Source organism: Palaemon carinicauda, chromosome 26, assembly GCF_036898095.1.
Source record: "Palaemon carinicauda isolate YSFRI2023 chromosome 26, ASM3689809v2, whole genome shotgun sequence".
Taxonomy (NCBI): Eukaryota; Metazoa; Arthropoda; class Malacostraca; order Decapoda; family Palaemonidae; genus Palaemon; species Palaemon carinicauda.
Genome location: NC_090750.1, coordinates 85,406,666 through 85,430,242, shown reverse-complemented (window position 1 = coordinate 85,430,242; position 23,577 = coordinate 85,406,666). Strand labels below are relative to the sequence as shown.

Below are 23,577 nucleotides of genomic sequence, written 5' to 3'. Positions count from 1 at the left end.
TCATTTAAGTATTTAGGGACTATGATCTCCAATACAGGGTCTTTAGAATTAGAGTTTAGTGAGAGATTGAAAAAAAGCATATCAGACAATGGCTAGGTTAAGTAAAATTTGGAAATCAAATCGCCTGAAATTACATATAAAAATCAGACTATTTATCAGATAAGTGAGATTGGTGTTACTCTGTGGACATTAGTCATGGAATGACAATGAAACAATCTCCAATAGATTTAGTAGATTTGAGAAGAAAGTCCTCAGAAGGATATTGGGAGTTAAATGAGAGGACAGGATTAGAAGTGAAACTGTAAGAGAGATTACTAGAGTGCCCTATGTGGATAAGATCATGATGAGGGGTAAATGGAGATGGTTTGGGCCTGCTTTTTGCACTCTCCAAGAGAGATTTGTTCACCAAACATTCAGCTGGGCTCCACAAGGCACAAGAAGAGTTGGAAGACCGAGACCTACATGGCTAAGGACTGTGAAGCGCGAAGTAGATGATGAGCGGAGAAGTATTTAGGTGTAGGAGGAGATGATGATAATGATGAACAACATTAAAATAGATTTGTTCCAACACGAAGAACTTACCTCGAACTACTTTCTTAGGAGTATCTGGGATCTCCTCCCATCCGACCAGAGTTTTGTGTAGTTTACCCTAAACCCATTTTCTATGAGGGGTAACCTCAGGCGGAGTGATACGCGCCCTGAGGCTAACCCCGGGTCAGAGAGCATGCCTGCTCAGGTCTCGACCTCCAGTAAGTTCTCTGGTCGCGTCGCGATATCATCTTGCCGCTCTCCTTAATCCCAGTGTGATTTTGTGTGTCCCCGACCCTTTGTGTCCCACGCGGTACCCACGTGGTCCCATTGTGCTTTCTCTTTGTGCTTTCCCTGTGCGCGCTTGTGTCTTGTAGTGTTTCTCCTTCATCATGGAGCATCCTTGCCGTTGTCCTGGGCCTATGGCCGGCAAATCGTGTGGAGCGTTCCTCTCGAAACCCGAAGTTGACCTGCACTCTTTGTGTTCCTCGTGCAGGAGCAGCATGTGTTCCCCTTCCGCCACGTGTCCGGATTGCGAGTCCTGGAATGAAGTGCAGTGGGTGCGGTATAGCACCAAAAAGAAGAAGGCGACGAAGAAGTCGCCTAAGAAACCCAACGTCCCTTCCTCCCTTGCTTCGCCGGGCGTCTCGTCGGTCCAAGCTTCTCTTCCAACCTCCCCTACCCAGAGTAGGGGACGAGGTAAGTCCGTTGCGGGGAAGAGGCCCGCGGCCCTTCCCCAAGAGTCTGACCTTCAAGACAGTGGTGTTGTGGCGTCATTCCAGGCGAGTGAGAGGCCTGAGGGAGGGGCGGGAGTGTTTTCGGGAGACGGTGGCCTGGTGCCAGCAGGTCACGTCTCCTCAGATGACCCCATGTGGGGGAAAAATGTTACTGCAGTAATTCCTCCCCAGCCTCTTGAGCGTGTTTTTCAGGCGGTTCAGCAGCCGAGGGCGACGTCGAGAAGGAGCTTTCCCCGCCGGCTGGGGTCGCCCTTCAGGTCTCCGATGAGGATGGAGGAAGACTTCGGGACCTGGTCTCCCCCGGGAGAGCCTCCTCGCTCCCCCCCAGCGCCGTCGGCCGTTTTCCCAGAGGTGTTTTTGCAGGCGTCGTCTTCCACGGAGCGTCGCAGGAATCCTCCTACACCAACGAGGGAGGCGAGGTCTTCGAAGAGGGCCTATAAGTCGTCGGTCTCCTCAGTGGAGGAGCTTTCCTGCTCTTCGGAGGACGAGGCGCTGAGGAAGCTCAGGAGACGAAGGGAGAAGTCCCGCAAGAAGTTGTCGCGCTCTCGCTCCCCCTCGAGGTCGCGCCACGAGAGTCGGCGTCCGAGGATGAGCTCCCCGGATAGATACTCCTCCGGCAGCAGCGGCACCCGACGGAGGGACTCATCAGGGCAGGTTCCAGTCGACAGGCGTAAGACCGCGAAGGTTCCGGCTCCATCCGCCCAGCGGAGAGAGTCGCCCCTTCGGTCTGGCAGCCGAGTCCTGACCTCCAAAGGCCACCTAGCTCATCACGAGCGTAGCCCTCGGCTTTCCTCGACGGGCAGGCCCGCAGATAAGAGAACCTCCGGAAGAGATGTTGGACCCAGGACGGAGGCCCCTGTCCTGACGGCGATGCCCGTCCTTCGACGTGAACCCCTGCGAGAGCGTCGGTCCAGGACTCCCCCACGTGCGAGGTCTTCCGTCTTTAGTACCCCCGTCACATGTGTCAGCGCGCCCGTCGGAGGATCTCGACGACCATGGAGAGGGGTTGGCAGCGGAGGTATCGTCCTATCGAAGGGTGATAGGCCTCATCAGAAGCCACCACAGGCTGGACGTGCCAGAACCCTCCTCCGAAGATGCATGGCGTTCCAGCCTCAACAGGATAGTGGACGCCCCGGTCCAGCAGCGCCCCTCCTTGGCTCTTCCTTTAGCGAGGGACGTTAAGTTGGGAAGAGTCCACGTGGACAGAATCATGGCCAACCACGCCGAGGCGCCCAAGAGCCAGGGCGCCTCCAAGCTGCTCCAGGGCCTGAAGTCCCAGAGCAAGTTCTACCTCCCAGAGGGACAGCGAGTGGGCGCCTGTGCACTGGAGCCAGCACTCACCGTGTTGGGGCAGGGAGCCTCAGAAGAAAGGGCGTTCACGGCTCCGATCTGCTTCTCTCCTTCGGAGGCGGTTATGATGGAGGAGATCTCGAAGGACCTAGTCAACGTCTCCTCCTGGCTGGACTGCTGGGCTTCCACCCTGGTGGGCGTACAGTCATCCTACGACCTGACCATACTGGAAACCCAGGCCTTACTCAAGGAACTTATCAGTTCGGGAGGTAAGGCCCTTAAATTCCTATCCTACCAGTCGCTAGCCCTGTCCGCCAACTGGGTCCTACGAAGGAGGGACACCGTCTTAAGCAAGCTGACTAGGAGGCTGCCGGACAGAGAGGCCAAATCTCTGAGGAACCTGACTCTGTGGGACGACGCGATCTTTCCCCCGAAGGCAGCGGAGGAATCGATGGAGAGAGTTCGGAGGCTGAAGGAACCGTTCGAGACCAGGCCCCACCCGGTCAGAAGGCCGACGTTCAGAAGGTCCTCCGTCGACGCGCCTCGCCCTCCTTGGCCAGCTCCTAGCCAGCCTAGGAGAGACAACTCGACGACAACATAGTCCCAGTCGTCTCAGCCCTCCCGTAGGGGATCAGCCTCGACCCAAGCCGCCTATAGGCCGTCGTTCGCTGCGTCCAGAAGAGGGCGCTTAGGCCGCTCCTCAATGAGAAGATAGGGAGAGAGGCCCCCTACTCCTGCCGAAGCCTTAGGTGGGGGGATGCCTCAAACGTTCTTGTCAAGCATGGGAAGAACACGGAGCAGACCCGTGGACCGAGACAGTACTGAAGGAAGGGTACAGGTTGCCCTTCCTAGTGGACCCTCCACCTCTGATGCCAGACCAGCAGGCGGAGTGGCTAGCCCCCAAGGATCCCTTGAAACAGACACCTCTGCAGGGAGAAGTCTCAGCGATGTTGGCAAAAGGGGCAATGGAACCTGTCCAGGACCCAGGTCTGGGGTTCTACAGCAGGTTGTTCCTGGTGGAGAAAGCGACAGGAGGATGGAGACTGGTCATTGACCTCTCAGCCCTCAACAAGTTCGTCTGCAAGACCGACTTCAAAATGGACACTCTGAAATCAGTCTTGGCGTCCTTGAGAGAAGGGGACTTCATGATGTCAGTAGATCTCAAGGATGGTTACTTCCAAATCCCGGTTCATCCCTCCAGCAGGAAGTACCTACGGGTAAAATGGGAGAACCAAACGTTGCAGTTCAAGACCCTCTGCTTCGGGCTGTCCACTGCCCCCCAAGTCTTCACAACGGTCTCAGTCTGGGCACACGAACAGGGCATTCGCCTGATTCGTTACCTGGACGACTGGTTGTTACTTTCAGCCTCAGAGGAAGTACTGAAGGAGCAAGGCGCGATGTTTCTGCGGTTCTGCAACGTTCTGGGGATCACCATCAACCTAAAGAAGTCCCAACTGATACCCTCCTCCAGGACGACCTACCTCGGAATGGTTCTGGATTCCCGGTTAGTGAAAGCCTTCCCCTCCGCGGACAGGCTGGACAACTTAGACCAGGTCCTCCGCCCCTTCCTGACGGACCAACCCATGAGAGCGAAGGACTGGCAGAGACTGATAGGCCACCTTGTGTCATTGCTGAAACTGGTCCCCCAGGGCAGGCTAAAGCTCAGGGAAGTCCAATGGAACCTAAAGGAAAGCTGGAACCAAACGAATTCCCCTCACAGAGTGGTCCCGGTGTTCCCGAACACGAAACGGGTCCTGGAATGGTGGAGTTGCAGGACGAACACCCTCAAAGGGATGACCTTTGCAGCCGACCCTCCGGAGATGCTTCTGTTCACGGACGCATTGAAGGAGGGGTGGGGTGCCCATCTTATAGGGAAATCAGCAAGAGGGAACTGGACAACCCTAGAGAAGACCCAGCACATAAACGTATTAGAGATGAGGGCAGTACAAAGAGCGTGCCAGTAGTTCGTGCACCTACTCGGGAAAACACCGTGCCGTTGATGTGCGACAACGCCACGGTAGTAGCTTACATAATGAAACAGGGAGGCCTAAGGTCGAAGGAGCTGTGCGTCCTCACGTTACAACTTCTGGAATGGGCCGAAGTGGAGCAGATAAGAATATCAGCGAGGTTCATTCCAGGGAAAAGGAACGTCCTCGCCAACGACCTCAGCAGGATGGGGCAAGTGGTAGGGTCCGAATGGTCTCTACACCCGGAAGTAGCCAGGTCCGTCATTCAGAAATGGGGTTCTACGGTGATGGACCTCTTCGCAACAAGGCTGAACACGCAGCTCCCCGTGTTCTGTTCTCCTGTCCCAGACCCAAAATCGGCGTTCGAGGACGCCTTCCAACATCCTTGGGACAATCTCGACGTGTACGCTTTATCCCCCCTTCGGGATGCTCAGGCAGGTCCTCAACAGAGTAAGAAGGACGGACAACATATGGATGACCTTGGTAGCGCCCTGGTGTCCGGAGAGAGAATGGTTCGTGGACCTAAGGGAGTTAGCACAACAGCCGCCCTGGCCCCTTCCAGACAGGCCAGACCTTCTCCGGCAACCACACTTCCAAAGATTTCACGAGAATCCTCGGTCCCTCCGCCTTCACGCGTGGAGGTTATCGAGCGCCTCCTGAGGAGGGAAGGCTATTCGTCGAGTACAGCAATGAGGATGTCGGGCTACCTGAGACGGTCATCGACAGCTGTATACCAGACTAAGTGGGCCACCTTTACTAAATGGTGCGCCGCTAGGGACATCAGACTTCCTAGCTTACCTCAGGGACGTGGTCAACATGTCCATCCCAGCCATCAAGGGAGTCTGCGCTGCTCTGGGCCAAGTTTTTCTCCTGAAAGGCATAGACCTGGGTAACTCCAGACATATCTCAATGCTCATTAAGAACTTTGAGCAATCATGCCCAACGCAAGCTGTGAAGGTGCCACAATGGGACGTGGCAAGGGTCCTGAAAATGTTATCCGAACCTCCGAACCCATGAAAGACATCGTGGACAAGGATCTCACTCTCAAGACGATTTTTTTTTGCTGGCGTTAGCGTCAGCTAAACGGGTAGGCGAGATTCATGGTCTGTCCTACGAAGTGGCTCACTCGAAAGGTTGGCGAGAAGTCACGTTCAAGTTCGTCTCTTCCTTCGTAGCTAAGACCCAGAACCCTGCCGTGTGGGACCCCAGATTTGAAGGTTTCTCAATTCCGGCAATCCCCTAGTCGGACGACGTGAAGGATTTGCGCCTATGCCCCGCCAGGGCAGTGAGGAAATACTTGGAAAGGACAGCAAAACTCCGGCCCGGGATCAAAAGTCTTTTTGTTTCCACAGGCCTCGTGACGAAGCCACTCTCGAAGAATACCATCTCCTTCTGGTTGCGGCAGGTCATCATCAGGGCCTACAGTAAAGCAGGAATCGCCCTGCCGGGGAAACCCAAGCCCCATGACATTATGGGCCTGAGTACTACATTGGCCTTCGAGAAGAATATGGCAGTGGGCCAGATCCTAAGGGCAGGCACCTGGGCCAACCAGTCTACCTTCACGGCTTACTATTTACTATTTGAAGGACTATTCAAGAAGATCCCTGGACGGGTTCTCGATAGGTACCGTCGTTTCCGCGCTCCAAACGGTTTAAAGGCATAGCCTCAGTGATAACCGCGGGTAACAAGCACAAGAGACTCAGGTTCGTTCCTTAAACCCCCTTATACCTTCTTTCCCTTTTTCCTCTTCAAGTGGGCTCTGAGAGGGCCCTGAGCCAGAGACGAGTACCTCAACATGGGGAAGACATGTCCCCTAGGATTTCTTGCACAGGTGAGTTTCTTAGACACTAAGATGGGTTTTTGTGTAGTTTCCTCTCGATCGATTTTCTTTGGGGTCAATACGACCTAGCCTCCTTTCTAGGTCTCTGGATTTTCCAAAAGCACGGTCTAGAGAACTTGTAGGGCCACGCCCACCTCCTAAAGTATAAGTCTCCTAAGAAAGTAGTTCGAGGTAAGTACTGTACTTCGTGCTGGAACAAATCACAAATTTTAGGTAATTTGTATTTTTCAATATTAATCTTACCCGATGATCATGTAGCTGTCAACTCTGTTGCCCGACAGAAATCTAAGGTCGGGATACGCCAGCGATCGCTATACAGGTGGGGGTGTACACAACAGCGCCATCTGTGAGCAGGTACTCAAGTACTTCTTGTCAACAAGAACTCAATTTTTCCTCTGTCGTGCCACAGGCAAGACCTACTAAATACGCCGTCCCTAACTGGATTTGTTTTCACAACGATTTGGTGAAGTACACTATTCCAGTTTTGAGCTTTCGCTATGCAGGGGTTTTATCTTCATTTCAAAACTTGAACTCGTTTTGGATAGATTTAATTATGGTGACAAAGAGAGTATGGACTCTCTTTCACTTTTAATTGGCCGACCCTTCCCTTAGACGGAAGTGTTGGTGACGAAGAGAGTATGGACTCTCTTTCATTTTTAATGACCGACCCTTCCCTTAGACGGAAGTGTGTTTAGGTTTTTGGTAATTTTGCTTAACAAGTTATAGATCTATTTATTTTATATCTCTCCGCCTTTATAGGCCTCTTCGATTAAGTTTCCATTTATTATAAACTTATAAAAAATTAATTTTTATGTTTGTTTATATGCGACCTTTCCTAATAGTAGGCGGTCCTTACTTGGAACCGAAGTTAATTAACATTGAGCCCGTCATATCGTATTTCCTTTTAAGAATTTATACTTTTTTAATTTTAATGTTTTTGAAAGAATTTCTTTGATAGTCTCGTACTGTTTTCAAAGATGAACTAACGTTTAGTTTAGTCTCCGCAGTTGTTGACGTTCAGAACGTTCAACATTCGCTCTATCGTTACGATAGAGAGAGAGTTTTTCACGGTTTCACGTTGCAGTTAGAGTAAACCGATTCTAGCGTTTCGTTCATTCTTTCCTAGCTTAAATGGTTTTAATTCTAATAAAGGAACTTTTTATTTGGGAAACCTTTCAGTTTTTTCCTTTAACAAATAATATGTTTTAACAATATATAATTGGGCTCTTCTCTCAGGTTCTAAGTCAAGAGAGAGAGAGAGAGATAGAGACGGAGGGAGAGAGAGGAGAATAAACGTTTCGTTCAAGAGGGTAACGTTGTTCTCGTTTTTTACTCTTCTCCCTAGTCGCTATAGGGGAAGAAGGTAAAACGTTTCTAGAGTTTTATTCTTGTTCCCAGGCTTTATGCGGTGAGAGATTTTAAACGTAGTTTATTTGATCTAGTGTTTAGTCTCTTTTCCAGCCACTGAATTCTTTATCTTTCATTATGTTTTTCTGTTGCATTGTAATACTGTTTTTGCAATTACTACCTTTTAATGAAGGATAGGATTGCGTGTTTCAGGTACAAATCACTTAAAGTTTCGATTTCAGTGAAATAAGTGCAAACAGAAAATCAAAAGTGATAAAGTGATATGCGCAAAGTGTTACAGTGTTGCGTTCGAGGGTTCGTCTGTTCGTGCCAGTTGTTCACCTAGTCCGATACCTCTTACAAGCTCCCAAGCCCAGGGGAGAAGTAATGTCGAAGGACTTATGGGTTCCACAGGCCTTGATCGACGAACAGACGTTTCCCTCCGTGGTTTCGGGTGTATCTACACACGTTGCCGACGTGATCACCCCACCCACACAAAGACGAGAGAGCCCATTTATTCCTCGTCTGCGGAAGAGGTTTCTCGCAGAAACCATGGACCAAATCTTGCAGCTTTTAAGTGCAAGTCGGTCCCTTCCGCGCAAGTCCAACGGCCTAGGTGTAGCCACTGGGTCAGTTCGGACTCGTTGCAGTCTTCGACGACTGCACACCTTCCGAGAGAGGCAAGGTGGTACCGCAACAGGCAGTAACTCCGTCTGTTGCCGCACCAGCTGTTTTAGACCCTCAGTCACAACGGACAGTAGCTCCGTTTGTTGCCGTCTTTTATAGACCCTAGTGGTCCATGCTGCAGATATGCAGTCTCAGCTTGCTTCCTTCATGCAGGAGTATCGTGCTGAGAAGGTTGACACTGCACCTGTTAACCTACAACCTGCCATGGTTGTGCGCTCAGCAGATACTGCGGCTGCCTGCTCCCACACTCCACCTGTGAGAGCTCCACCACCGATGCGCAGTCGACCCTGCCAGACGCATGTTCATGCTGCACCCTCCGTTGACATGCGTGAGCTACCGCATCAGCAGTGGGAAGGTGCTGTCAAGCTGCCGTGTTTTGCCACAATGCGGCATGCTCCGCTACCCACGGCAGTCCCTCCCACGCACCAGCACTCCGCTTTTGTTGTTGCCAGCTCCCACACTCCGACTGCGGAGAAGGTTGACGATGCACCCGTTGGCCTACAGCCTGCCACGGTTGTGCGCCCGGCATGGCTGCCTGCTCCCACACTCTTGTTGTGAGAGCTCCTCCACCCATGCGCAGTCGACCCTGCCAGACGCATGCTGACTCCCACAGACACACGGAGCTCTCCGTTGCCGTGCGTGAGCTACCACAAGCTGCCGTGTTTTGACACGGTGTGTCAGCCTCAGCAACACACTGTGGTTACCGCCACTCGCCCGCAGCAAACTAGTCAGTCAGGAGTTGAGGCTTCCCCACACAGCTTTGGTTGTTGCCAACTCACAGACTGTCAAACAGTTACATGACATTGCCTTCTGGTGTGCTACTAATACACCAGTGCTGTATGTCCTCACGCACCTGTTGGGGTTGACAGTTCAGTTTTTGACAGTTCACAGACTGTCAAGCAGTTTCATAACGTTGCCTTCTGGTCTGCTGCTTATGCACCAGTGAAACCCTCACTGAGATAACCTAGCTTTTCTCGGACATGGTTCCTGTAGATGAGAAAGTGCTGTTCTCCCTCCTTCTGATATTCCCTTGAGGACTCTGTCATTTGGAGAGGAGCCTTAAGCTGCTTAGCCTCCTATGGACTTTAATTAAAGCATAACATGCTTCCAGGGAGGGTAATGGTTCCGCTTCAGTCGCTAACCCCGTCTGTTGCCACACCTGCTCCCATAGACCTTGGGCTTTGTTGCAAGACATGCAGTCCAAGCTTAGTCCTTGATAGAGGATTTTTTACGGAGAAGAACCTTCTTGCCAACAACCTTCCTACCGGTTGGTTGTACGCCCTGTTGACGCTGAGGTATCCTACTCACGTCCGCCAGTTGAGATGGTTCCTCCACCGGTGCGACCCAGTGTGGGTTGCCAGTCGCACGTTGACGTTAAGCTACTCTCGGAGGTGGTTGTGGACGTTCAGTGTGTCACTGGGAAGACGTTCAACAACCAGCAGAGGTGACTTGTTGTGACGCAGTGCGGCAACCTCAGCAACCCGATAAGGGGTTGTCTGCACTACCCAGACAGTCTAGACAGTTTCGGGTTGTCGCTGTACTTCCTCGCTTCCCCATGGTTGACAGTTCACAGACTGTGCAGCAGTACCATGATCTTGTGTCCGGCTCCGTCACGCATCCACCAGTGCGACCGGATTCAGCGAGTCAGACGTTGCCCGCTCCGTTGCCGTTTCCTCATCAGTTTCGGATGAGGAACCCTCTGATGAGGACATGGCTGAACAAGACGATCAACCCCCAGCCCTGCTATCCATCCAGAAGATGCTGAAGAAGGAACACGGCCCTGTCAGGCTGTGGATGAGTCTGGTTAGGATACTGTCATCCGTGGTTCAATTGGTGTCACTTGGAAGACTACACCTCCGTCCTCTTCGGTTTCATCTAGCTCTTCACTGGAAAAGGACAAGACGCTAGAAGCGGTCTCGATCCCGGTTTCCGGAAGATAAGTCTGGTCTGACTTGATGAAAGGACTTTATCAACCTTTTATAGGGTCTTCCCCTGACTGTTCAGACTCCCAACCACGTTCTCTTCTCAGACGCATCGGACGTAGGCTGGGGTGCGACCTTAGGCGGTAGGGAATGCTCGGGGTTATGGAACTCGAGTCGAAGGACAATGCATTTTAACTGCAAGAAGCTTCTCCCTGCTTTGATGTTCATCTCCTAGCAAGGAGGGACCTACTCTCTGACATGGTGCGAGTTCGCAAGTGACCTCCTCTCCTGTTCAACAGATCTAGACTTTTCACTAGTTACAAGTTTCTTCCAAGGCAACTTGAATGTCTAAGCAGTTTGTCTCAGTAGGAAGGGACAATAATTCCAACATATTGGACCCTCCACAAAGATGTATGCAAGAGACTTTGGGTCACCTGGGCCAGCCAACCATAGATCTCTTCGCAACCTCGATGTCCAAGAGGCTCTCAATACTTTGCTCACCTATCCCGGACCCAGCAGTGGTTCTTTTAGATGCCTTTCTACTAGATTAGTCTCATCTAGATCTATATGCATTCCCTCCGTTCTAGATTGTCAACAAGGTACTGCAGAAGTTCGCCTCTCACGATGGGACAAAGTTGACACTAGTTGCTTCCCTCTGGCCCGCGAGAGAATAACTTACCGAGGTACTTCGATGGCTAGTAGACGTTCCCAGAACTCTTCCCCTAAGGGTGGACCTGCTACGTCTGCCACGCGTAAGAAGGTACTCCAAGGCCTCCACGCTCTTCGTCTCACTGCCTTCAGAGTATCGAAAGACTCGAGAACTAGAGGTTTTTCGAAGGAGGCAACCAGAGCGTTTGTTAGAGCAAGGAGAACATCCACCCTTAGAGTCTACCAATCGAAGTGGGAAATCTTCCGAAACTGGTGCAAGTCAGTATCCGTATCCTCGGCCAGTACCTCTGTAACTCAAATAGCTGACTTCCTCTTTTCTGAGGAAAGAGCGATCTCTTTCAGCTCCCACTATCAAGGGTTACAGAAGCATGTTGGCATCAGTCTTCCGTCACAGAGGCTTAGATCTTTCCAACAATAAAGATCTACAGGACCTCCTTAAGTCTTTTGAGACCACGAAGGAGCGTCGTTTGGTTACACCTGGTTGGAATTTAGACGTGGTTCTAAGATTCCTTATGTTGGACAGGTTCGAACCACTTCAATCAGCCTCCCTGAAAGATCTCACCTTTAAGACTCTTTTCCTGATATGCCTAACCACAGCTAAAAGAGTCAGTGAGATTCATGCCTTCAGCAAGAACATCGGATTTTCATCCGAAACGGCTACATGTTCTACATCTTGGTTTTCTAGCCAAACACGAGCTGCCTTCTCGGCCTTGACGAATATCGTTCGATATTCCAAACTTATCGTATGGTTGGAAATGAACTAGAAAGAGTATTATGTCCTGTAAGAGCTCTTAAGTTCTATTTTAAAAACCTTTACGAGGCCCGTCTGAAGCTTTATGGTGTTCAGTTAAGAATTCATCTTTGCCTATGTCAGAGAATTCTTTATCCTATTATTTTCAGACTGTTAATACGAGAAGCTCATTCCCTTCTGAATGAGGAAGACCAAGCTTGGCTGAAGGTAAGGACACACGAAGTTAGAGCTGTCACAACTTCCGTGACCTTTAAACAAAATAGATCTCTGCAAAATATATTCGACGCAACCTTTTGGTAAAGCTAATCAGTGTTCGCGTCTTTTATCTTTAGAATGTCCAGTCTCTTTACGAGAACTGCTACACTCTGGGACCATTCGTAGCAACGAGTGCAGTAGTGGTGGGGGCTCCACCACTACAATTCCCTAATTCCAGAACCTTTTTAATCTTTCTCTTGAAATATTTTTGGGTTGTCCGGAAGGCTAAGAAGCCTTTCGCATCCTACTTGATTTGGCGGGTGGTCAAAATCATTCTTGAGAAGCGCCTAGATTAGAGGTTTTGATGAGGACCTTTAGTATGGGTTGCAACCCTTCATACTTCAGCTCCTAGGAGTCGCTCAGCATCCTATGAGGATCGCGAGGCTCAGTAAGGAAGACGTACTTAAAAAGGCAGAGTAATTGTTCAAGTCGTCTTCCTTACCAGGTACTTATTTATTTTATGCTTGTTATTTTGAATAACTGCTAAAATGAAATACGGGATACTTAGCTTCTAATGTTAACATGTATGCTGGTCTCCACCCACCACCCTGGGTGTGAATCAGCTACATGATCATCGGGTAAGATTAATATTGAAAAATGTTATTTTCCTTAGTAAAATAAATTTTTGAATATACTTACCCGATGATCATGAATTTAAGGACCCTCCCTTCCTCCCCATAGAGAACCAGTGGACCGAGGAGAAAATTGAGTTCTTGTTGACAAGAAGTACTTGAGTACCTGCTCACAGATGGCGCTGTTGTTGTACACCCCCACCTGTATAGCGATCGCTGGCGTATCCCGACCTTAGATTTCTGTCGGGCAACAGAGTTGACAGCTACATGATCATCGGGTAAGTATATTCAAAAATTTATTTTACTAAGGAAAATAACATTTTTCCTAACAGTACTTACCTCGAACTACTTTCGGGTAATGGCCCACCCTGCCTTCCCCGAGTGTCCCCTGGTGTCCTTAGAGACCTTAGTTGTCAAGAACTTACTGGAGGTTGAGACCTGAGCAGGCATGCTCTCTGACCCGGGGTTAGCCTCAGGGCGCATATCACTCCGCCTGAGGTTACCCCTCAGAAAATGGGTTTAGGGTAAACTACACAAAACTGGTCGGATGGGAGGAGATCCCAGATACTCCTAAGAAAGTAGTTTGAGGTAAGTACTGTTAGGAAAAATACAAATTACCTAAAATTTGTGATATTTCCTATATAAACTACTAAACAAGAGGAAGAGAAATAAGATAGAATAGGGTGTACCCTCAAGCAAGAGAACTCTAATATGAGACAGTGGAATACCTTGGCACTACCCAAGGCCAGAGAACAATGGTTTGATTTTGGAATGTACTTCTCCTAGAAGAGCTGCTTACCATAGCTAAAGAGTCTCTTCTAGCCTTACCAAGAGGAAAGTAGCCACTTAAATATTACAGTACAGTAGTTAGCCCCTTGGGTTAAGAAGAATTGTTGGGTAATTTCAGTGTTTTTAAGTGTATGACAGAGGAGAATCTGTAAAGAATATCCCAGACTACTCGGTGTATGGGTAGACAAAGGGAAACTAAACTTCACCGAAGTAATATTTTCTCATATAAAGAGCTCAAAGTTTATATAGTTAGGAAAAATACAATTTTCAATATTAAACTTAGCCGGTGATCATATAAGCTGTCAGCTCTGCTGCCCGACAGAAAAACCTAAGGACAAAATACGCCAGCGATCGCTATACAGGTGGGGGTGTACATCAACAGCGCCATCTGTCGAGCAGGTACTCAAGTACTCCATGTAAACACAGAACCAATTTTCTCTCTGTCGTGCCACCGGCAAGACCTACTAAATACGCTGTTGCTTACTGGATTGATTTTCACAGATTTTGGTGAAGTACTCATTTCTAGTTATTAGCTTTCGCTTTGCAGAGGTTATCTTCAATACTTCCTTGCATTCTTTGATTGAATTTTGGATTATTTGTTGACGACTTGGATAGATTTTGAATTTCCCCTTTGACTAATTCAAGATGGCTGACCCTTCTCAAGTCCCTAAATACAGGAAGTGTAGTGCTAGGGACTGTTCAAGGCGTCTTCCGAAGGCCTCTATCGATCCGCACACCATTTGTTCCAATTGTCGGGGTAAATCCTGTCAATGGGAAGATCGGTGTGAGGAATGCGTTGGGCTTTCGGAATTCGATTTTCTCGAATTCCTTAAATATTCACGTAGGCTAGAGAGAGATAGAGTCAGGAGGAGTTCATCTCGCTCAGTTGATTTTTCCTCTCCCCATGCCCCACAACCTATTCCTTCCCCTGTAGTGGTTGCTCCTGATCCCCCTTCTAGCACTCAACAACCTTCGATGGCAGATATGATGCGTGCCATCCAGGCTCTGGGTGAGAGAGTCGAGTCATTGGCGAGTGACCGTAACCAACTCATGGCAGACGTCAGGGAGTTGAAGGGTAAGAGTGCAGTGGGTAGTGACCTAGTGAGTGGAAGTGTTGTGAAAAGTGTTAGTGTTGCGCTTGAGGGTGCGTCTGTTCGTGCCTGTCGTCCTCCCAGTCCGGGACCTCTTGCAAGCTCCCAAGCCCAGGGGAGAAGCAATGTCGTACGACCAAAGGGTTCGACAGGCTTTAATCAGCGGACAGACGTTCCCTCCGTGGTTTCGGACGTATCTTGCCAAGATCGCCCCACCCACAAGAAGACGAGAGAGCCCATTTATTCCTCGTCTGCGGAAGATGTTTCTCGGCAGAAACAATGGACCAAGGTCTCACGACCTCTCAAACGCAAGGTCCCTTCCGCGCAAGTCCAACGGCCCAATTGTAGCCACTGGGTCAGTTCGGACTCGCTGCAGTCTTCAGATGACTGCACACCTCCTAAGAGAAGCAAAGCGGTACCGCAACAGGCAGTAACACCGTCTGTTGCCGCACCTGCTACTGTAGACCCTAAGTGGGCTTTGCTGCAGACCATGCAGACACAGTTGTCATCGTTAATGCAGGACTTTCGTGCGGAGAAGGTTGACGCTGCACCCGTTAGCCTACAACCAACCACGGTTGTGTGTCCAGTTGACGCTGAGGCTACCTTCTCCCGCACTCCAGCTGTGAGAGTCCCGCCACCCATGCGCACTGTACCCTGCCAGCCGCATGTTGACGTTCGCCGACGCACGGAACCCTCCGTTGACGTTCGCGAGTTACAACAACAACAACCTAAGTTGTTTTGTTTTGACGCGGTGCGTCAACCTCCGCAACCCACTGTGGTTACCCCTACTCGCCCACAGCAGACTATACAGTCGGGAGTAGACGCTTTGCGCCCCCGCGCAGCTATGGTTGTTGCCTGCTCTCAGACTGACCAACAGTTCCATGACGTTGCGTCCAGTGCAGTCACGCATGCACCCGTGCTGCCGGACTCAGCTGACCAGCCAATGCCTACTCCTTTGCCGCTTCCTCTTCAGCATTCAGACGATGGACTCTCTGATTATGACGACGCTGCACACCTTGACGACCCGCTCACGGACATCGACGAACCCAAGACCACGCCTCCCTCCCTGGACTTTAGAAAAGTACTTGCACTGTTCAAGGACTTGTATCCAGATCAGTTTGTTTCTGCGGCCCCACGCTCACCTCCATCTGAGTTTGCTTTAGGCACGCAGTCATCCGCGCCTGCCTTTACGAAGCTCGTCCTCGCCCGCTCGTCCAAGAGAGCTTTAAGGGTGTTGGGAGATTGGATGCAGTCCAAAAAGCACCTGGGGAAGACAGCATTCTTGTTTCCCCCTGCGAAACTCGCTTCCAGATCGAGCGTCTGGTATGCCACGGGAGAAGTTCTCGGCTTGGGAGTTCCTGCCTCTGCCCAGGGCGACTTCTCAAGTCTAGTAGACTCTCCCCGCTGGCTGGCCATGAGACGCTCCAAGATTTGTTGGACTCCTTCAGATTTAGATCATCTGATGAAAGGAGTGTTCAGAGCGTTCGAAGTGTTTAACTTTTTGGACTGGTGTTTGGGAGCGTTGAGCAGGAAGACCTCCCCTTCTGACAAGGAAACTTCCATGCTCATTATGTCCTGCATGGACAAGGCCATACGGGACGGTTCCAGTGAGCTTGCGGCTTCGTTCGTTTCCGGGGTCCTCAAGAAACGAGAAAACCTTTGCTCCTTCTTGTCAGCTGGAGTAACTCAATGTCAGAGGTCGGAGCTTATGTTTGCCCCTCTCTCGAAGTGCCTTTTCCCAGAGGAGTTGATCAAGGAGATTGCTGCCTCCTTGATTCAAAAAGACACGCATGACCTGGTTGCGTCATCTGCACGCAAAGCCACCCCTTTGCCTTCCGTGTCTAGACCCAGGATGGATACTCCAGCGTCAAGATTCATTCCGCCCTTTCGTGGCAGAGCCTCCAGCAGAGGAGGTGCTCGTGCCGAAGGGAAACGTGGGAGCAAGAAGAAAGGTACCAAGTCCTTTAGAGGCAGAGTCTGACTGCCACATTCTTCAGACAGCAGTGGGAGCCAGACTCAAGAACTACTGGCAGTCCTGGGAGAACAGGGGCGCAGATGCACAATCTGTGAAGTTGCTCAGAGAGGGGTACAAGATCCCATTCTTGCGCAAGCCCCCTCTAGCAACGACTCCCATCGACCTCTCTCCCAGGTACAGAGAGGAGGACAAGCGACTAGCTTTGAAGCAAGAGGTGTCTCTCTTACTAGAAAAGGGAGCGGTAGTCAAAGTCCGGGACCATCAATCCCCGGGCTTCTACAACCGTCTCTTCTTAGTGGTAAAGAAGACAGGAGGGTGGAGACCGGTGCTAGACGTCAGTGCTCTGAATGTCTTTGTCACCAAGCAGACGTTCGCCATGGAGAAGTCTGTTCTAGCAGCGGTCAGGAAGGAAGACTGGATGGTCTCTTTAGACCTCAAGGACGCTTACTTTCACGTCCCCATCCACCCAGATTCCCAACCTTTTTTAAGGTTCGTTTACGGGAAGGTTGTCTACCAATTTCAAGCCCTGTGCTTTGGCCTAAGCACGGCGCCTCTTGTCTTTACGAAACTGATGAGGAATATTGCCAAATTCCTGCATTTAGCAGACATTAGAGCCTCCCTCTATTTGAACGACTGGCTTTTAAGAGCTTCGTCCAGTCTTCGCTGTCTGGAGAATCTAAAGTGGACTCTAGATCTGACCAAGGAATTGGGTCTCCTGGTCAATATGGAAAAGTCCCAACTGGTCCCATCCCAAACTATAGTGTACCTAGGGATGGAGATTCACAGTCAAGCTTTTCGGGCTTTTCCGTCGGCCCCCAGAATAAGTCAAGCCCAAGGATGCATCCAGAACATGCTAATGAAGGACCGATGTTCAGTCAGACAGTGGATGAGTCTGATAGGGACGCTTTCATCACTGGACCAGTTCATTGCGTTAGGGAGACTGCACCTCCGTCCCCTTCAATTTCACCTGGCTGTTCACTGGAGAAAGGACAAGACGCTAGAAGCGGTCTCGATCCCTATTTCCGAGAAGATGAAGTCATCACTGACCTGGTGGAAGGACAACATCAACCTCAGAGAGGGTCTGCCACTGACTGTTCAGACCCCCAACCACGTTCTCTTCTCGGACGCATCGGACACGGGCTGGGGTGCGACATTAGACGGTCGGGAATGCTCGGGCACCTGGAACGCGGAGCAAAGAGCGTTACATATCAACTGCAAGGAGCTACTGGCAGTTCATCTGGCCTTGAAAAGCTTCAAGTCCCTCCTTCTAGGCAAGGTGGTGGAGGTGAACTCCGACAACACCACGGCCTTGGCGTACATCTCCAAGCAAGGAGGGACCCATTCTCTGAAGTTGTACGAGATCGCAAGGGACCTCCTCACCTGGTCAAGAGATCTAAACCTGTCTCTAGTAACGAGGTTCATTCAAGGCAACATGAATGTCATGGCGGACCGCCTCAGTCGGAAGGGTCAAATCATCCCAACAGAATGGACCCTTCACAAGAATGTATGCAAGAGACTTTGGGCCACATGGGGCCAACCTACCATAGATCTCTTTGCAACCTCAATGACCAAGAGGCTCCCAAATTATTGCTTGCCAATCCCGGACCCAGCAGCAGTTCATATAGAGGCCTTTCTACTGGATTGGTCCCATCTAGACCTTTATGCATTCCCCCCGTTCAAGATTGTCAACAAGGTACTGCAGAAGTTCGCCTCTCACGAAGGGACAAGGTTGACGTTGGTTGCTCCCCTCTGGCCCGCGAGAGAATGGTTCACCGAGGTACTGCAATGGCTAGTGGACGTTCCCAGAACACTTCCGCTAAGAGTGGACCTTCTACGTCAGCCTCACGTAAAGAAGGTACACCCAAGCCTCCACGCTCTTCGTCTGACTGCCTTCAGACTATCGAAAGACTCTCAAGAGCTAAAGGCTTTTCGAAGGAGGCAGCCAGGGCGATTGCTAGAGCAAGGAGGACATCCACTCTTAGAGTCTACCAGTCGAAGTGGGAAGTCTTCCGAAGCTGGTGCAAGTCGGTATCAGTATCCTCAACCAGTACCTCTGTAACTCAAATAGCTGACTTCCTTTTATATCTGAGGAAGGTAAGATCTCTTTCAGCTCCCACGATCAAGGGTTACAGAAGCATGTTGGCAGCAGTCTTCCGTCACAGAGGCTTAGATCTTTCCAACAACAAAGATCTACAGGACCTCCTTAAGTCTTTTGAGACCTCGAAGGAGCGTCGTTTGGCCACACCAGGTTGGAATTTAGACGTGGTACTAAGATTCCTTATGTCAGAAAGGTTCGAGCCGCTACAATCAGCCTCCTTTAAAGATCTCACTTTAAAGACTCTTTTCCTCGTCTGCTTAGCTACAGCTAAAAGAGTCAGTGAGATACACGCCTTCAGCAGGAACATCGGATTTTCATCTGAAACGGCTACATGTTCTTTGCAGCTTGGTTTTCTAGCCAAAAACGAACTACCTTCTCGTCCTTGGCCGAAATCGTTCGATATTCCAAGCCTTTCTAATTTGGTTGGAAATGAACTAGAAAGAGTCTTGTGCCCTGTTAGAGCTCTTAAGTTCTATTTAAAACGAACTAAACCTTTACGAGGACAGTCAGAAGCTTTATGGTGTGCTATTAAGAAACCTTCTTTACCTATGTCGAAGAATGCAGTTTCCTATTATATTAGACTGTTGATACGAGAAGCTCATTCCCATCTGAATGAGGAAGACCATGCTTTGCTGAAGGTAAGGACACATGAAGTTAGAGCTGTCGCAACTTCAGTGGCCTTCAAACAAAACAGATCTCTGCAGAGTATAATGGACGCAACCTATTGGAGAAGCAAGTCAGTATTCGCGTCTTTTTATCTTAAAGATGTCCAGTCTCTTTACGAGAACTGCTACACCCTGGGACCATTCGTAGCAGCGAGTGCAGTAGTGGGTGAGGGCTCAACCACTACATTCCCCTAATTCCATAACCTTTTTAATCTTTCTCTTGAAATGTTTTTTATTGTTGTTTTTGGGTTGTCCGGAAGGCTAAGAAGCCTTTCGCATCCTGGTTGATTTGGCGGGTGGTCAAATTCTTTTCTTGAGAAGCGCCTAGATTAGAGGTTTTGATGTGGTCCTTTAGTATGGGTTGCAACCCTTGATACTTCAGCTCCTAGGAGTCGCACAGCATCCTATGAGGATCGCGAGGCTCAGTAAGGAAGACGTACTTAAAAAGGCAGAGTAATTGTTCAAGTCGACTTCCTTACCAGGTACTTATTTATTTTATGTTTGTTATTTTGAATAACTGCTAAAATGAAATACAAAATACTTAGCTCTTAATAATGTAAACATGTAATGCTGGTCTCTACCCACCCCCCTGGGTGTGAATCAGCTTATATGATCACCGGCTAAGTTTAATATTGAAAAATTTTATTTTTATTAATAAAATAAATTTTTGAATATACTTACCCGGTGATCATATATTAAAGGACCCTCCCTTCCTCCCCAATAGAGACCCAGTGGACCGAGGAGAAAATTGGTTCTGTGTTTACATGGAGTACAGTACTTGAGTACCTGCTCGACAGATGGCGCTGTTGATGTACACCCCCACCTGTATAGCGATCGCTGGCGTATTTTGTCCTTAGGTTTTTCTGTCGGGCAGCAGAGCTGACAGCTTATATGATCACCGGGTAAGTATATTCAAAAATTTATTTTATTAATAAAAATAACATATTATTTAAAAAAAGATTTGTTTTTGTATGATCAAGTACTGTTTTCTTGCAATTCTATCAGAGTTACAGAATACGACCTATACTGTATTTTATTTGTTATAAAATACCTATAATTGCTTTAAGCTCATTATATCATAGGTATTTCCAAGAAAATTCTCATGAAAGCCTTTTTAAAAAACACATTTATAGTGAACAGTGCACAAAAATATACTGTACAGTACTTGGTTAGTCATTTATGAAAATTAATTAATAAAGCTCAAGAGAATGTTGAAAAACTGACATTAATAAAGGTATATACAGTATGGAGAAGGGAAGTATCTTGATATATAGTGCAATACTGTATTAGCATATCTTAATTTCTCACTGTCAGAATTAGATGAGGCTTATGCATGACAAGGATAAAAGAATTGGATTCTGCCACACATGATTAGCATATCAATGGAGCATTGCTAAGCACAATTGAGGAATCGGACTTCAGTATCTTCAATGGAGATATATGATGTAGTTGCTATTCTTACATGTCGGCATTTGTGTTGGTCCATTTTCTTTGCTTGTGAAAAATGTTTTATAATTATTGCTTTGTAAATATACAGTAGAATTTGTTTATAGAAGAGTCGTTGAGAAAGACAAATAAAGGGAAGAAAGTATTTTTTTCAAGCTTCAGTGCAAGTACTCTCTGTGCTATTACAATTATATTTGCAGTGTAACAATCATAATTTTCCTTACAGGTTTCCAAAATGGATATGACAAAGCTCAACGAGGAAAAGCTGAGAGAAGCCTGTTGCTATGGTGATAATGAAGCATTAGCTGCCTTAATTTCGAGAGGAACTAACATAAATTGCAAGCATGATATCAATGGTTGGTAAGTACTGTAATACCTATATAAACTGTAGTCACTGGTTTGTATAACAGTAGAATTATGCAATTTTAGAATCTTAAGGAAAATTGGGGTGGCTTATATCAGAATTTCCAGCTTTAGCCTAAGATTAACTATCTCTGACATTGAACACCAGAAGGAAACTCTCTGCAACTCCAATTATGTAAAACAACAGTATAGATCTGTGTTTGACAGAAATTATATTTGTGCCTACTTGGATACAAATCATTATCCTTTATATAGGAACTGTTTTCAGTGTCAAAGCTGGGCAGCTGATGATTCGTTTAACACATACACCCTGATTGCCCGGACCTTTTTTCCGGATGAGGCCTCTTAGACTATCAGCCATAGCCCCTAAGAGCAGTTAAGTGACAGGTGAGAGAGAGGAGCCCCTATCCCTCATCTGTCAAAATCTCTTCACTTATGTTTTTGGGTGCATCGAACACGGGCATACTGATGTGAACTTTTCGTTTTCTTTTTCTTCCAGGAAGTGATTACTGACTGTTGGTTGTTATTATGAAGCAAACAAGACTCTCGTTGTGGAAGGATGGACTTTACATCCCATGTTTTTTTTAAACTGACTGTAAATCAACTCACTCTGTGCTCTTGCTAAGGGTATGATTATTCTCAATCATCCCCATGTGCTAAGTGTAGGTCGTGGCTTCCTAGCAGTGACAGGTGTATGCTTTGAGGGGGAGGAGGCGAGCTTTTCTTCTTCCTTCCGTTCATTGGGTGCATCTGCTTTTGCTGCTCCTGTGCTTACTCCCCTAGCTCATTCCCTGGGGAGTGTGCAGCAGGAGCAAGGAGCCTTCTGATATATGTTGGCTTGTCTCAGGTTCTGATGGTGGCTAGTGAATTGTACATACAGTATATGCTGTTTTTGACTTATAGTATATCAAAGCTATGTCATCATAAAGTTTGTTTCAGTACAAACTTATTGCCCCAAAAAAGCTTAATTGCAGTACTTTAGTAGCAATCCTTAGACACTCCAGGAAAAGAGACCCTGGCCCATCTATCAGGATATTTACTTTGGTCTCTTTAAGTGCTTGTAGTAGGGAAAAGGGGCTATTCCCTGTATTTATTGTCAGTATAATGATAGATCAACTAAATTCTTAGCAGTCTTAACACTACATTAAAGTAAATAAATTTTTGTTCCCATGTTTTTACAAACCTTTTGTCCTTTGGGATAGGTGTGTGTCTGCAGCGGTGCAGGAACGCCCATTGGATGATTAACAAGGTGCAGTAGTTGGTAATGACAGGTGGTGCGAGGGGAAAGCCCCATCCACCCGCTTGTCACAGAGTATCCAATTTTTCCTTTAGGTACAATGGGTAGGGATGTACCATTTCTTTGCTTTCTACATACATATACCAAGGCACTTCCCCCATATACCAAGGCACTTCTCCCAATTTTGGGGGGTGACCGACATCAACAAATGAAACAAAACAAAAAGGGGACCTCTAAACTGTTGGATCTTTTCTGATTCGTATTTGTTGTAAGGGTTGTTTTTGAGGTACTGTAATTTTGTGGCCATTCTCGTGGTTTAGCGGAAGCGCACTGAAAGGTAAGTATATGGTAAAATGAATTTTGTTCTTATGATGATACTCTTTTGAAGCCCCATGAGTTTTGTACCTTTATGACAGGTGACTGTAAGCTCCCCCCTCCCCCCCTTTTTTTTTCTTAGTGTTCTCACTCTTCGAATTCCGGAAATGATGAGAGGATAACTCATTTACTTTGTGGTAGTTTCTCTGCTCTTTGAAGGAAGTTACCCAATCCCTTCGACTATCATCTTTCAAGTGAGCAGTCAGCAGTGAATAATTAATTTGGTTTAATTTGGCCAGCTACAGTAACATGATGATAAGACTGAATCAATTCCAACTCGTGTTTTATGCAATATTGATCAAAGATACATAGAAGAAGGGGTTAGGACAGCTGATGCATTTCCCTGTTCGGTTTTCGAACGCTAATCTGTGAATATTAATTTGATTACATTTTATAAAAAAAATCTTAATCAGTAACTAGCGAAAGTAACGCACCAAAACCCTGCACGTGTAAGGTAGCCTCATGGAGACTGTTAGCCATAATGGGTTATCATAGTCATCTAGATTATCCATTTGAGCATCAATAGAATTTCTTACAATAATTTAAACCAATGACAATTTCATATTTCTTTCAGTTAGTTGAATTCAAAGAAGGTTTTTAGTAACCAATTCCAGTTTAGGTACAGTATACTATATTGTTTAATATCATTGTTTTTAATTTATGATAGGGAATTGTATTTCAGCTGTTAAAGGATATGATTTAAGGAGGTATAAATGATGTCAGAACTAAGAGCGGATTTGTACCCATGTTATTTCAATCGGAATCCAAGTTTCAATAAAGAAGTCATAAACCAAGCGAGCAGGATAGACCCATACAAGCTATAATTAATAACGTTCTGCAGTATTTTATTCCCCTTTTCTCTGGATCAACAACTAAGAATATATCTGCCTATATTAGAGGCTTAGAAATAAACTCAGGAAGAGCTTGACAAAGAATATTTTCCTCATTTGAAAATTAGAACTCAAAGCTTCAA

At 47.8% G+C, this 23,577-nt stretch overlaps 1 protein-coding gene across 1 annotated transcript in view; it reads left to right on the top strand.

Moving 5' to 3' along the window:
• LOC137619652 (ankyrin repeat domain-containing protein 40-like) overlaps positions 1-23,577 on the top strand; it is a 71,063-nt gene that overhangs the window by 3,396 nt on the left and 44,090 nt on the right. Inside the window, exon 2 of the mRNA XM_068349880.1 lies at positions 20,856-20,989. Coding sequence (XP_068205981.1) covers positions 20,865-20,989 — 125 coding nt within the window. The 5' untranslated portion in view covers positions 20,856-20,864. The remainder of the gene's footprint in view (positions 1-20,855; positions 20,990-23,577) is intronic.